This window comes from Oncorhynchus clarkii, chromosome 26 (assembly GCF_045791955.1).
Source record: "Oncorhynchus clarkii lewisi isolate Uvic-CL-2024 chromosome 26, UVic_Ocla_1.0, whole genome shotgun sequence".
Taxonomy (NCBI): domain Eukaryota; kingdom Metazoa; phylum Chordata; class Actinopteri; order Salmoniformes; family Salmonidae; genus Oncorhynchus; species Oncorhynchus clarkii.
In genome coordinates this window covers 50,085,768-50,099,801 of record NC_092172.1, presented here as the reverse complement: position 1 = coordinate 50,099,801, position 14,034 = coordinate 50,085,768, and the positions used below count along the sequence as shown (strand labels likewise).

At 52.9% G+C, this 14,034-nt stretch overlaps 1 protein-coding gene across 7 annotated transcripts in view; it reads right to left on the bottom strand.

The window, feature by feature from the left end:
- The window catches only part of LOC139385248 (FH1/FH2 domain-containing protein 1-like), a 172,313-nt gene that overhangs the window by 145,190 nt on the left and 13,089 nt on the right, over positions 1 to 14,034 (bottom strand). For all 7 annotated transcript variants that reach the window (XM_071130399.1, XM_071130401.1, XM_071130402.1 and 4 more), the window contains exon 2: positions 13,194 to 13,300. In XM_071130399.1, the coding sequence (XP_070986500.1) occupies positions 13,194 to 13,300 (107 nt within the window). The remainder of the gene's footprint in view (positions 1 to 13,193; positions 13,301 to 14,034) is intronic.

Genomic DNA, 14,034 nt, shown 5'->3' with positions numbered 1-14,034 from the left:
CTCAATACAGCCTACTGCCAGGGGAACGGAGCCCAGAGGACGTGGCTCAATACGGCCTACTGCCAGGGGAACGGAGCCCAGAGGACGTGGCTCAATACATCCTACTGCCAGGGGAACGGAGCCTGAAGCCCAGAGGACGTGGCTCAATACATCCTACTGCCAGGCGAACGGAGCCCAGAGGACGTGGCTCAATACAGCCTACTGCCAGGGGAACAGTGCCCAGAGGACGTGACTCAATACATCCTACTGTCAGGGGAACGGAGCCCAGAGGACGTGGCTCAATACGGCCTACTGCCAGGGGAACGGAGCCTGAAGCCCAGAGGACGTGGCTCAATACATCCTACTGCCAGGGGAACGGAGCCCAGAGGACGTGGCTCAATACAGCCTACTGCCAGGGGAACAGTGCCCAGAGGACGTGGCTCAATACATCCTACTGCCAGGGGACGTGACTCATTAAGGCCTACTGCCAGGGGAACAGAGCCCAGAGGACGTGACTCAATAAGTCCTACTGCCAGGGGAACGGAGCCCGGAGCACAGACTGCATTATGTATCATGTCAGTTTATTTTCCATTCTAAGAGCAAACCATTCCACATAGTAACGTGGCTGGAGAGGTTCACGGAGTTGAGATTCTCCTCTGTCTGAGTGCTGGAGAGGTTCACGGAGTTGAGATTCTCCTCTGTCTGAGTGCTGGAGAGGTTCACGGAGTTGAGATTCTCCTCTGTCTGAGTGCTGGAGAGGTTCACGGAGTTGAGATTCTCCTCTGTCTGAATGCTGGAGAGGTTCACGGAGTTGAGATTCTCCTCTGTCTGAGTGCTGGAGAGGTTCACGGAGTTGAGATTCTCCTCTGTCTGAGTGCTGACACAGACGGGGCTAGACTGTAGATATCTCCTGCTACCCTACTGCCATCCCAATAAACACAACAATGGCCGGGCTGTGACGGCTGGTCCAGCAGGGGTTATATACTATGAAAGATTCTGGAGAAGAGCAGAGGAGAAGAGCAGAGAGGTATGGAGACTATGCTGTGTCAGGGTGTGTGTGTGTGTGTGTGTGTGTGTGTCATCAAATCTTAACATCATCATCACATATACAAGTTGACCCACTCACATGACAATTAGCACCCTGCCGTTTTCCAGGTCCTTCAAATGACGTATTTCTTCTGTGCCAACCCTCCCCCTCCCTCCCCTCCCGCCCTCTCCCCTCCCTCTCCCTCCCCCGCCCGCCCTCTCCCCTCCCTCCCTCCCCCCCTCCCTCCCTCCCCAGTATTTCAGCTGTGTGACCACACACTGTTCCACACAACGTGCCCTTGTCCCAGCTCTCCTGTGATCTCCATGTTCATAAGACCAGTTAACCAGGGGTGTGTCACAAATGGCAGCCTATGCCCTAAACAGTGTACTACTTGTGGCCAGAGCCCTAAAGGCCCCCTGGGTCAAAAGTAGTGGACTATAAAAAGGGGGAAAGGGCTGGCATTTGGGAGGCTGACAAGGACTCCGGCTTCAACAACAACATAGGTAACATGTCCCAGTAGTTCTAACAGGGGAGACCTGCTTCCAAATCAAACACACTACAGATGTCTGATCGTGACTTTTTCCCCTCAGAGTCGGTTCGGTCATTTTAGGAGGCCGGTAGGTCTCTCCCATTCATGTTGTCAGCCTGCTGCTGCTTCTAGACTGAGGTGATGTAGCTGCTGCTTCTAGACTGAGGTGATGTAGCTGCTGCTGCTTCTAGACTGAGGGGATGTAGCTGCTGCTGCTTCTAGACTGAGGGGATGTAGCTGCTGCTGCTTCTAGACTGAGGGGATGTAGCTGCTGCTGCTTCTAGACTGAGGTGATGTAGCTGCTGCTGCTTCTAGACTGAGGTGATGTAGCTGCTGCTGCTTCTAGACTGAGGGGATGTAGCTGCTGCTGCTTCTAGACTGAGGGGATGTAGCTGCTGCTGCTGCTTCTAGACTGAGGTGATGTAGCTGCTGCTGCTTCTAGACTGAGGTGATGTAGCTGCTGCTTCTAGACTGAGGTGATGTAGCTGCTGCTGCTTCTAGACTGAGGTGATGTAGCTGCTGCTGCTTCTAGACTGAGGTGATGTAGCTGCTGCTGCTTCTAGACTGAGGGGATGTAGCTGCTGCTGCTTCTAGATTGAGGTGATGTAGCTGCTGCTGCTTCTAGACTGAGGTGGATGTAGCTGCTGCTTCTAGACTGAGGGGGATGTAGCTGCTGCTGCTGCTTCTAGACTGAGGTGATGTAGCTGCTGCTGCTTCTAGACTGAGGTGATGTAGCTGCTGCTGCTTCTAGACTGAGGTGATGTAGCTGCTGCTTCTAGACTGAGGGGATGTAGCTGCTGCTGCTGCTGCTTCTAGACTGAGGGGATGTAGCTGCTGCTGCTTCTAGACTGAGGGGATGTAGCTGCTGCTGCTGCTTCTAGACTGAGGTGATGTAGCTGCTGCTGCTTCTAGACTGAGGGGATGTAGCTGCTGCTGCTGCTGCTTCTAGACTGAGGGGATGTAGCTGCTGCTGCTTCTAGACTGAGGGGATGTAGCTGCTGCTGCTGCTGCTTCTAGACTGAGGTGATGTAGCTGCTGCTTCTAGACTGAGGGGATGTAGCTGCTGCTTCTAGACTGAGGGGATGTAGCTGCTGCTGCTGCTTCTAGACTGAGGGGATGTAGCTGCTGCTTCTAGACTGAGGTGATGTGGCTGCTGCTTCTAGACTGAGGGGATGTAGCTGCTGCTGCTGCTTCTAGACTGAGGTGATGTAGCTGCTGCTGCTGCTTCTAGACTGAGGTGATGTAGCTGCTGCTGCTTCTAGACTGAGGTGATGTAGCTGCTGCTGCTTTTAGACTGAGGGGATGTAGCTGCTGCTGCTTTTAGACTGAGGGGATGTAGCTGCTGCTTCTAGACTGAGGGGATGTAGCTGCTGCTGCTGCTTCTAGACTGAGGGGATGTAGCTGCTGCTTCTAGACTGAGGTGATGTAGCTGCTGCTTCTAGACTGAGGGGATGTAGCTGCTGCTGCTGCTTCTAGACTGAGGTGATGTAGCTGCTGCTGCTTCTAGACTGAGGTGATGTAGCTGCTGCTGCTTCTAGACTGAGGTGATGTAGCTGCTGCTGCTTCTAGACTGAGGGGATGTAGCTGCTGCTGCTGCTTCTAGACTGAGGGGATGTAGCTGCTGCTGCTGCTTCTAGACTGAGGTGATGTAGCTGCTGCTGCTTCTAGACTGAGGTGATGTAGCTGCTGCTTCTAGACTGAGGTGATGTAGCTGCTGCTGCTGCTGCTGCTTCTAGACTGAGGTGATGTAGCTGCTGCTGCTTCTAGACTGAGGGGGATGTAGCTGCTGCTGCTTCTAGACTGAGGGGATGTAGCTGCTGCTGCTTCTAGACTGAGGTGATGTAGCTGCTGCTGCTTCTAGACTGAGGTGATGTAGCTGCTGCTGCTTCTAGACTGAGGGGATGTAGCTGCTGCTGCTGCTTCTAGACTGAGGGGATGTAGCTGCTGCTGCTGCTTCTAGACTGAGGTGATGTAGCTGCTGCTGCTTCTAGACTGAGGTGATGTAGCTGCTGCTGCTTCTAGACTGAGGTGATGTAGCTGCTGCTGCTTCTAGACTGAGGTGATGTAGCTGCTGCTGCTTCTAGACTGAGGGGATGTAGCTGCTGCTGCTTCTAGATTGAGGTGATGTAGCTGCTGCTGCTTCTAGACTGAGGTGATGTAGCTGCTGCTTCTAGACTGAGGGGGATGTAGCTGCTGCTGCTGCTTCTAGACTGAGGTGATGTAGCTGCTGCTGCTTCTAGACTGAGGTGATGTAGCTGCTGCTGCTTCTAGACTGAGGTGATGTAGCTGCTGCTGCTTCTAGACTGAGGTGATGTAGCTGCTGCTGCTTCTAGACTGAGGTGATGTAGCTGCTGCTTCTAGACTGAGGGGATGTAGCTGCTGCTGCTTCTAGACTGAGGGGATGTAGCTGCTGCTGCTTCTAGACTGAGGGGATGTAGCTGCTGCTGCTTCTAGACTGAGGGGATGTAGCTGCTGCTGCTGCTTCTAGACTGAGGTGATGTAGCTGCTGCTGCTTCTAGACTGAGGGGATGTAGCTGCTGCTGCTGCTGCTTCTAGACTGAGGGGATGTAGCTGCTGCTGCTTCTAGACTGAGGGGATGTAGCTGCTGCTGCTGCTGCTTCTAGACTGAGGTGATGTAGCTGCTGCTTCTAGACTGAGGGGATGTAGCTGCTGCTTCTAGACTGAGGGGATGTAGCTGCTGCTGCTGCTTCTAGACTGAGGGGATGTAGCTGCTGCTTCTAGACTGAGGTGATGTGGCTGCTGCTTCTAGACTGAGGGGATGTAGCTGCTGCTGCTGCTTCTAGACTGAGGTGATGTAGCTGCTGCTGCTGCTTCTAGACTGAGGTGATGTAGCTGCTGCTGCTTCTAGACTGAGGGGATGTAGCTGCTGCTTCTAGACTGAGGTGATGTAGCTGCTGCTTCTAGACTGAGGGGATGTAGCTGCTGCTGCTGCTTCTAGACTGAGGGGATGTAGCTGCTGCTGCTGCTTCTAGACTGAGGTGATGTAGCTGCTGCTGCTTCTAGACTGAGGTGATGTAGCCGCTGCTGCTTCTAGACTGAGGGGATGTAGCTGCTGCTGCTGCTTCTAGACTGAGGGGATGTAGCTGCTGCTGCTGCTTCTAGACTGAGGGGATGTAGCTGCTGCTGCTGCTTCTAGACTGAGGTGATGTAGCTGCTGCTGCTTCTAGACTGAGGTGATGTAGCTGCTGCTTCTAGACTGAGGTGATGTAGCTGCTGCTTCTAGACTGAGGTGATGTAGCTGCTGCTGCTTCTAGACTGAGGTGATGTAGCTGCTGCTGCTGCTTCTAGACTGAGGGGATGTAGCTGCTGCTGCTTCTAGACTGAGGTGATGTAGCTGCTGCTGCTGCTTCTAGACTGAGGGGATGTAGCTGCTGCTTCTAGACTGAGGGGATGTAGCTGCTGCTTCTAGACTGAGGTGATGTAGCTGCTGCTTCTAGACTGAGGTGATGTAGCTGCTGCTGCTTCTAGCCTGAGGGGATGTAGCTGCTGTTGCTGCTTCTAGCCTGAGGGGATGTAGCTGCTGCTTCTAGACTGAGGTGATGTAGCTGCTGCTTCTAGACTGAGGGGATGTAGCTGCTGCTGCTTCTAGACTGAGGTGATGTAGCTGCTGCTGCTTCTAGACTGAGGTGATGTAGCTGCTGCTGCTTCTAGACTGAGGTGATGTAGCTGCTGCTGCTTCTAGACTGAGGTGATGTAGCTGCTGCTTCTAGACTGAGGGGATGTAGCTGCTGCTGCTTCTAGACTGAGGGGATGTAGCTGCTGCTGCTTCTAGACTGAGGTGATGTAGCTGCTGCTGCTTCTAGACTGAGGTGATGTAGCTGCTGCTGCTTCTAGACTGAGGTGATGTAGCTGCTGCTGCTTCTAGACTGAGGTGATGTAGCTGCTGCTTCTAGACTGAGGTGATGTAGCTGCTGCTTCTAGACTGAGGTGATGTAGCTGCTGCTTCTAGACTGAGGTGATGTAGCTGCTGCTTCTAGACTGAGGTGATGTAGCTGCTGCTGCTTCTAGACTGAGGGGATGTAGCTGCTGCTGCTTCTAGCCTGAGGTGATGTAGCTGCTGTTGCTGCTTCTAGACTGAGGTGATGTAGCTGCTGCTTCTGCTGCTGCTTCTAGACTGAGGTGATGTAGCTGCTGCTTCTAGACTGAGGTGATGTAGCTGCTGCTTCTAGACTGAGGTGATGTAGCTGCTGCTGCTTCTAGACTGAGGGGATGTAGCTGCTGCTGCTTCTAGACTGAGGGGATGTAGCTGCTGCTGCTTCTAGCCTGAGGTGATGTAGCTGCTGTTGCTGCTTCTAGACTGAGGTGATGTAGCTGCTGCTTCTGCTGCTGCTTCTAGACTGAGGTGATGTAGCTGCTGCTTCTAGACTGAGGTGATGTAGCTGCTGCTTCTAGACTGAGGTGATGTAGCTGCTGCTGCTTCTAGACTGAGGTGATGTAGCTGCTGCTGCTTCTAGACTGAGGTGATGTAGCTGCTGCTGCTTCTAGCCTGAGGTGATGTAGCTGCTGCTGCTTCTAGACTGAGGGGATGTAGCTGCTGCTGCTTCTAGACTGAGGTGATGTAGCTGCTGCTGCTTCTAGCCTGAGGTGATGTAGCTGCTGCTGCTTCTAGACTGAGGGGATGTAGCTGCTGCTGCTGCTTCTAGACTGAGGTGATGTAGCTGCTGCTGCTTCTAGCCTGAGGTGATGTAGCTGCTGCTGCTTCTAGACTGAGGTGATGTAGCTGCTGCTGCTTCTAGACTGAGGTGATGTAGCTGCTGCTTCTAGCCTGAGGGGATGTAGCTGCTGCTTCTAGACTGAGGGGATGTAGCTGCTGCTGCTTCTAGACTGAGGTGATGTAGCTGCTGCTTCTAGCCTGAGGGGATGTAGCTGCTGCTTCTAGACTGAGGTGATGTAGCTGCTGCTGCTTCTAGACTGAGGTGATGTAGCTGCTGCTTCTAGACTGAGGGGATGTAGCTGCTGCTTCTAGACTGAGGGGATGTAGCTGCTGCTGCTTCTAGACTGAGGTGATGTGGCTGCTGCTGCTTCTAGACTGAGGTGATGTGGCTGCTGCTTCTAGACTGAGGTGATGTAGCTGCTGCTGCTTCTAGACTGAGGGGATGTAGCTGCTGCTGCTTCTAGACTGAGGGGATGTAGCTGCTGCTGCTTTTAGCCTGAGGGGATGTAGCTGCTGCTGCTTCTAGACTGAGGGGATGTAGCTGCTGCTGCTGCTTCTAGACTGAGGTGATGTAGCTGCTGCTGCTTCTAGATTGAGGGGATGTAGCTGCTGCTGCTGCTTCTAGACTGAGGTGATGTAGCTGCTGCTGCTTCTAGACTGAGGGGATGTAGCTGCTGCTGCTGCTTCTAGCCTGAGGGGATGTAGCTGCTGCTGCTTCTAGACTGAGGGGATGTAGCTGCTGCTGCTTCTAGACTGAGGTGATGTAGCTGCTGCTTCTAGACTGAGGTGATGTAGCTGCTGCTGCTTCTAGACTGAGGTGATGTAGCTGCTGCTGCTTCTAGACTGAGGGGATGTAGCTGCTGCTTCTAGACTGAGGTGATGTAGCTGCTGCTGCTTCTAGACTGAGGTGATGTAGCTGCTGCTGCTGCTTCTAGACTGAGGTGATGTAGCTGCTGCTGCTTCTAGACTGAGGGGATGTAGCTGCTGCTTCTAGACTGAGGTGATGTAGCTGCTGCTTCTAGACTGAGGGGATGTAGCTGCTGCTGCTGCTTCTAGACTGAGGTGATGTAGCTGCTGCTGCTTCTAGACTGAGGTGATGTAGCCGCTGCTGCTTCTAGACTGAGGTGATGTAGCTGCTGCTGCTTCTAGACTGAGGGGATGTAGCTGCTGCTGCTGCTTCTAGACTGAGGGGATGTAGCTGCTGCTGCTGCTTCTAGACTGAGGTGATGTAGCTGCTGCTGCTTCTAGACTGAGGTGATGTAGCTGCTGCTTCTAGACTGAGGTGATGTAGCTGCTGCTTCTAGACTGAGGTGATGTAGCTGCTGCTGCTTCTAGACTGAGGTGATGTAGCTGCTGCTGCTGCTTCTAGACTGAGGGGATGTAGCTGCTGCTGCTTCTAGACTGAGGGGATGTAGCTGCTGCTGCTTCTAGACTGAGGTGATGTAGCTGCTGCTGCTGCTTCTAGACTGAGGGGATGTAGCTGCTGCTTCTAGACTGAGGTGATGTAGCTGCTGCTTCTAGACTGAGGTGATGTAGCTGCTGCTGCTTCTAGCCTGAGGGGATGTAGCTGCTGTTGCTGCTTCTAGCCTGAGGGGATGTAGCTGCTGCTTCTAGACTGAGGTGATGTAGCTGCTGCTTCTAGACTGAGGGGATGTAGCTGCTGCTGCTTCTAGACTGAGGTGATGTAGCTGCTGCTGCTTCTAGACTGAGGTGATGTAGCTGCTGCTGCTTCTAGACTGAGGTGATGTAGCTGCTGCTGCTTCTAGACTGAGGTGATGTAGCTGCTGCTTCTAGACTGAGGGGATGTAGCTGCTGCTGCTTCTAGACTGAGGGGATGTAGCTGCTGCTGCTTCTAGACTGAGGTGATGTAGCTGCTGCTGCTTCTAGACTGAGGGGATGTAGCTGCTGCTGCTTCTAGACTGAGGTGATGTAGCTGCTGCTGCTTCTAGACTGAGGTGATGTAGCTGCTGCTGCTTCTAGACTGAGGTGATGTAGCTGCTGCTGCTTCTAGACTGAGGTGATGTAGCTGCTGCTTCTAGACTGAGGTGATGTAGCTGCTGCTTCTAGACTGAGGTGATGTAGCTGCTGCTTCTAGACTGAGGTGATGTAGCTGCTGCTGCTTCTAGACTGAGGGGATGTAGCTGCTGCTGCTTCTAGCCTGAGGTGATGTAGCTGCTGTTGCTGCTTCTAGACTGAGGTGATGTAGCTGCTGCTTCTGCTGCTGCTTCTAGACTGAGGTGATGTAGCTGCTGCTTCTAGACTGAGGTGATGTAGCTGCTGCTTCTAGACTGAGGTGATGTAGCTGCTGCTGCTTCTAGACTGAGGTGATGTAGCTGCTGCTGCTTCTAGACTGAGGTGATGTAGCTGCTGCTGCTTCTAGCCTGAGGTGATGTAGCTGCTGCTGCTTCTAGACTGAGGGGATGTAGCTGCTGCTGCTTCTAGATTGAGGTGATGTAGCTGCTGCTGCTTCTAGCCTGAGGTGATGTAGCTGCTGCTGCTTCTAGACTGAGGGGATGTAGCTGCTGCTGCTGCTTCTAGACTGAGGTGATGTAGCTGCTGCTGCTTCTAGCCTGAGGTGATGTAGCTGCTGCTGCTTCTAGACTGAGGTGATGTAGCTGCTGCTGCTTCTAGACTGAGGTGATGTAGCTGCTGCTTCTAGCCTGAGGGGATGTAGCTGCTGCTTCTAGACTGAGGGGATGTAGCTGCTGCTGCTTCTAGACTGAGGTGATGTAGCTGCTGCTTCTAGCCTGAGGGGATGTAGCTGCTGCTTCTAGACTGAGGTGATGTAGCTGCTGCTGCTTCTAGACTGAGGTGATGTAGCTGCTGCTTCTAGACTGAGGGGATGTAGCTGCTGCTTCTAGACTGAGGGGATGTAGCTGCTGCTGCTTCTAGACTGAGGTGATGTGGCTGCTGCTGCTTCTAGACTGAGGTGATGTGGCTGCTGCTTCTAGACTGAGGTGATGTAGCTGCTGCTGCTTCTAGACTGAGGGGATGTAGCTGCTGCTGCTTCTAGACTGAGGGGATGTAGCTGCTGCTGCTTTTAGCCTGAGGGGATGTAGCTGCTGCTGCTTCTAGACTGAGGGGATGTAGCTGCTGCTGCTGCTTCTAGACTGAGGTGATGTAGCTGCTGCTGCTTCTAGATTGAGGGGATGTAGCTGCTGCTGCTGCTTCTAGACTGAGGTGATGTAGCTGCTGCTGCTTCTAGACTGAGGGGATGTAGCTGCTGCTGCTGCTTCTAGCCTGAGGGGATGTAGCTGCTGCTGCTTCTAGCCTGAGGGGATGTAGCTGCTGCTGCTTCTAGACTGAGGTGATGTAGCTGCTGCTTCTAGACTGAGGTGATGTAGCTGCTGCTGCTTCTAGACTGAGGTGATGTAGCTGCTGCTGCTTCTAGACTGAGGGGATGTAGCTGCTGCTTCTAGACTGAGGTGATGTAGCTGCTGCTGCTTCTAGACTGAGGGGATGTAGCTGCTGCTGCTTCTAGACTGAGGGGATGTAGCTGCTGCTGCTGCTTCTAGACTGAGGTGATGTAGCTGCTGCTTCTAGACTGAGGTGATGTAGCTGCTGCTTCTAGACTGAGGGGATGTAGCTGCTGCTGCTTCTAGACTGAGGTGATGTAGCTGCTGCTGCTTCTAGACTGAGGTGATGTAGCTGCTGCTGCTTCTAGACTGAGGGGATGTAGCTGCTGCTGCTTCTAGACTGAGGGGATGTAGCTGCTGCTTCTAGACTGAGGGGATGTAGCTGCTGCTGCTTCTAGACTGAGGGGATGTAGCTGCTGCTTCTTCTAGACTGAGGTGATGTAGCTGCTGCTGCTTCTAGACTGAGGTGATGTAGCTGCTGCTTCTAGCCTGAGGGGATGTAGCTGCTGCTGCTGCTTCTAGACTGAGGGGATGTAGCTGCTGCTGCTAGACTGAGGGGATGTAGCTGCTGCTTCTAGACTGAGGTGATGTGGATATGAATGATCCGGGCCCCGCCTCTTGCGGAGGGGGGAGAGAAAGTCACCGTCACAGAGAACAGCGGGACAAAACACCTCTTTGTCTACATCCCAAATAGCACCTTATTCCCATAGGGCTCTAGCGAAAGGTAGTTTTCTGTATAGAGAAGAGGGTGCTATGTGGGATGCAGACAACGTCATGTGAGCTAGAGAGGAAAGACAGAATGCTTTGTGAGGTCAAATCAGATTCAAATCAGATTCAGGCACAAGTTAATGAATGGGGCCCATAGATGATAAACAGCGCTAGTTGCAATAAGACAATCACAGTCTGTTCTGGGGAGAAACGTACTTGATGTCTATATGAATACGGAGGAGAAAACGTTTTGTATGAGTACCAACCCACTGACAGACTCATATGTCCCCCAGTCTCATCCCACTGACAGACTCGTATGTCCCCCAATCTCATCCCACTGATAGACTCGTATGTCTCCCAGTCTCATCCCACGGACAGACTCGTAGGTCCCACAGTCTCATCCCACTGACAGTCTCATATGTCCCCCAGTCTCATCCCACTGACAGACTCGTAGGTCCCCCAGTCTCGTATGTCCCCCGTCTCGTATGTCCCCCGTATCAACCCACTGACAGACTCGTATGTCCCCCAGTCTCATCCCACTGACAGACTCCTATGTCCCCCAGTCTCTTTAATCCTCCAGACTGGTTCTGTGTACTAATCACACCTTCCTGTCTTCTAGAAAGGTCTTTAGTCCTCTAGAATGGTTCTATGTAGTAATCACATCTACCTGTGTTCTAGAAAGGTATTTTTCACACTCCCCCCCCCCCAGACTATTTTCATCCTGTGAGTTTAAAGAGGACTAGCTTGTCATTAACAATAATACTGTTGTCTGTTGGAACTTGACACCTTTCCACTCGAGCAACTAGCTGGTGGAGTATGTGTGTGTTTTCACGTGGCCATACTTCTGTCTGCGTGTATGTGTGTGTTTCTGCCCCTTCCTTCTCCCTCTGCGTTTACTCTAGCTGATTGAGATGTGAGGAGAGTGGCAAGAGATTTAGAGGGCCACTTCACAGGGACATGATGACTGACACACCCGCCTGGACATGAGCAACAGAGAGAGAGACTGAAGCACAGAACACTGTGTTACCCAGCATCTCTCCTCACAGCTTCATGCTCAACACCAATGATTCCCAACTAGGGATACTATGAACCCTGGGGGTACCTGGCCTACCCACAGGGGGGGAGGGGTGCCTGGCCTACCCACAGGGGGGGGTACCCGGCCTACCCACAGGGGGGGGGGGTACCTGGCCTACCCACAGGGGGGGGTACCTGGCCTACCCACAGGGGGGGGGTACCTGGCCTACCCACAGGGGGGGGTACCTGGCCTACCCACAGGGGGGGGTACCTGGCCTACCCACAGGGGGGGGTACCTGGCCTACCCACAGGGGGGGGTACCTGGCCTACCCACAGGGGGGGGGTACCTGGCCTACCCTCAGGGGGGGTACCTGGCCTACCCTCAGGGGGGGTACCTGGCCTACCCTCAGGGGGGGTACCTGGCCTACCCTCAGGGGGGGGGAACCTGGCCTACCCTCAGGGGGGGGGGGTACCTGGCCTACCCTCAGGGGGGGGGTACCTGGCCTACCCTCAGGGGGGGGTACCTGGCCTACCCTCAGGGGGGGTACTTGAGAAGACTCATGAGACCAAAGGCCTACTGGTAAAATACACAAGGGGTAATTCACAGCAGAGCAAAATGCAGTTGGTGGTACAGTAACCAAAAAAGGTTGGGAACCACTGCTCTACATTTCTCTAGAATGTTCTACACTACTCTAGAATGTGCGAGAATGTCCTACACAGCTCTAGAATGCCCTACACAGCTCTAGAATGCCCCACACAGCTCTAGAACGCCCCACACAGCTCTAGAACGCCCCACACTGCTCTAGAACGCCCCACACTGCTCTAGAACGCCCCACACTGCTCTAGAACGCCCCACACTGCTCTAGAACGCCCCACACTGCTCTAGAACGCCCCACACTGCTCTAGAACGCCCCACACTGCTCTAGAACGCCCCACACTGCTCTAGAACGCCCCACACTGCTCTAGAACGCCCCACACTGCTCTAGAACGCCCCACACTGCTCTAGAATGCACTACACAGAGAAGGAGACTGGTGGATAGAAAGCTGGATTACTACTGAAGCACAGTAGACAGGCACAACTTCAATTGGAACTTGTCCCATCATTCTGCATTTCACACCTAAAACTAACACAATGTCTTCATCAGTAAAGTCCCTCTCTCTACCTAACTCCTACGTGGCATCTCTCCAGTCAGTGACATTTCCTATCTCAGTAAAATGACTCACTTCATCTTGCAACATGGACAAGGCCTGTTAAACTCAGCTGGAAACTCAGCTTGGACAGAAGACAGACCGAGATACTGTAGCATCAACGACTAGGAACCCTGAACCTGTCATGTTGCTGTAGAACTCATGGTTCTAGAACTCATGGTTCACCCTGACTGTGTCTTCATGTTGCTGTAGAACTCATGGTTCACCCTGAAACACACTGACTGTGTCTTCATGTTGCTGTAGAACTCATGGTTCACCCTGAATGTCTTCATGTTGCTGTAGAACTCATGGTTCACCCTGACTGTCTTCATGTTGCTGTAGAACTCATAGTTCACCCTGAATGAAAGAAGTGACATGGGAAGGAGCTCAGTGAAGGAAAGGTCAAAGAGAGGAGAGAAGGAAAGGAGAGGAGGAGCTCAGTGAAGGAAAGGTAAACCAGAAGGGAGAGGAGGAGATCAGTGAAGGAAAGGTAAACCAGAAGGAGGAAGGGAGAGGAGGAGATCAGTGAAGGACAGGTAAACCAGAAGGAGGAAGGGAGAGGAGGAGATCAGTGAAGGAAAGGTAAACCGGAAGGAGGAAGGGAGAGGAGGAGATCAGTGAAGGAAAGGTAAACCCGAAGGAGGAAGGGAGAGGAGGAGATCAGTGAAGGAAAGGTAAACCGGAAGGAGGAAGGGAGAGGAGGAGAGGTGTCCTTACCCCACGTCGTCATAGAGCTGTTCCACATCATCTTTCTGTTCCCCCAGAGACAGGTCCAGGTCCAGGTAGTTCCCATTGGGGGCCATCTGCAGAGCACACTCCTCCAACTGGGGCGGAACAAAGACAGGGACAGCCATGTTAGCGGGTGTAGTAAAATATTTACACAAACAGGCATAAACACAGTCAACATTAGTCAACAACAGTAAACAACATAAAAAAAGGAGAGACTTTTCATATTTTATTACTTGTTTTTTTAACCTCCAATTGGTTTTGTCTCATCGCTGCAACTCCGGTAAGAACTCGGGAGAGGCGAAGGTCGAGAGCCGTGCGTCCTCCGAAACACAACCCAACCAAGCCGCACTGCAGACAATGCCCACTTTAACCCGGAAGCCAGCCGCACCAATGTGTCGGAGGAAACAACCGTCCACCTGGCAACCTGGTCAGCGTGCACTACACCCGGCCCGCCACAGGAGTCGCTAGTGAGCGATGGGACAACCGGTGGGTCTCCCAGTCGCGGCCGGCTGCGACAGAGCCTGGACTCGAACCCAAAATCTCTAGTGGCAAAGCTAGCACTGCGATGCAGTGTCTTAGACCACTGCGCCACTCGGGAGGCTTTTTTGATATCTTATCATTGGTATCATTGTTGTAACGGAGAAAGAGTCCGTCTTCCATCTGATTCAGAGGTTAGAATAAATACTCTCTATGTCTAGCATTGATGATGTCATCAGCTTGATTACACAGGCATTGTTCCTGAGCCGCCCCCCCCCCCCCCGAGCTGTTGTTCTGAGTCAGGATACAACAGCCTTTCACTTTCTATGGAATATACAGGCATAGGCTACCT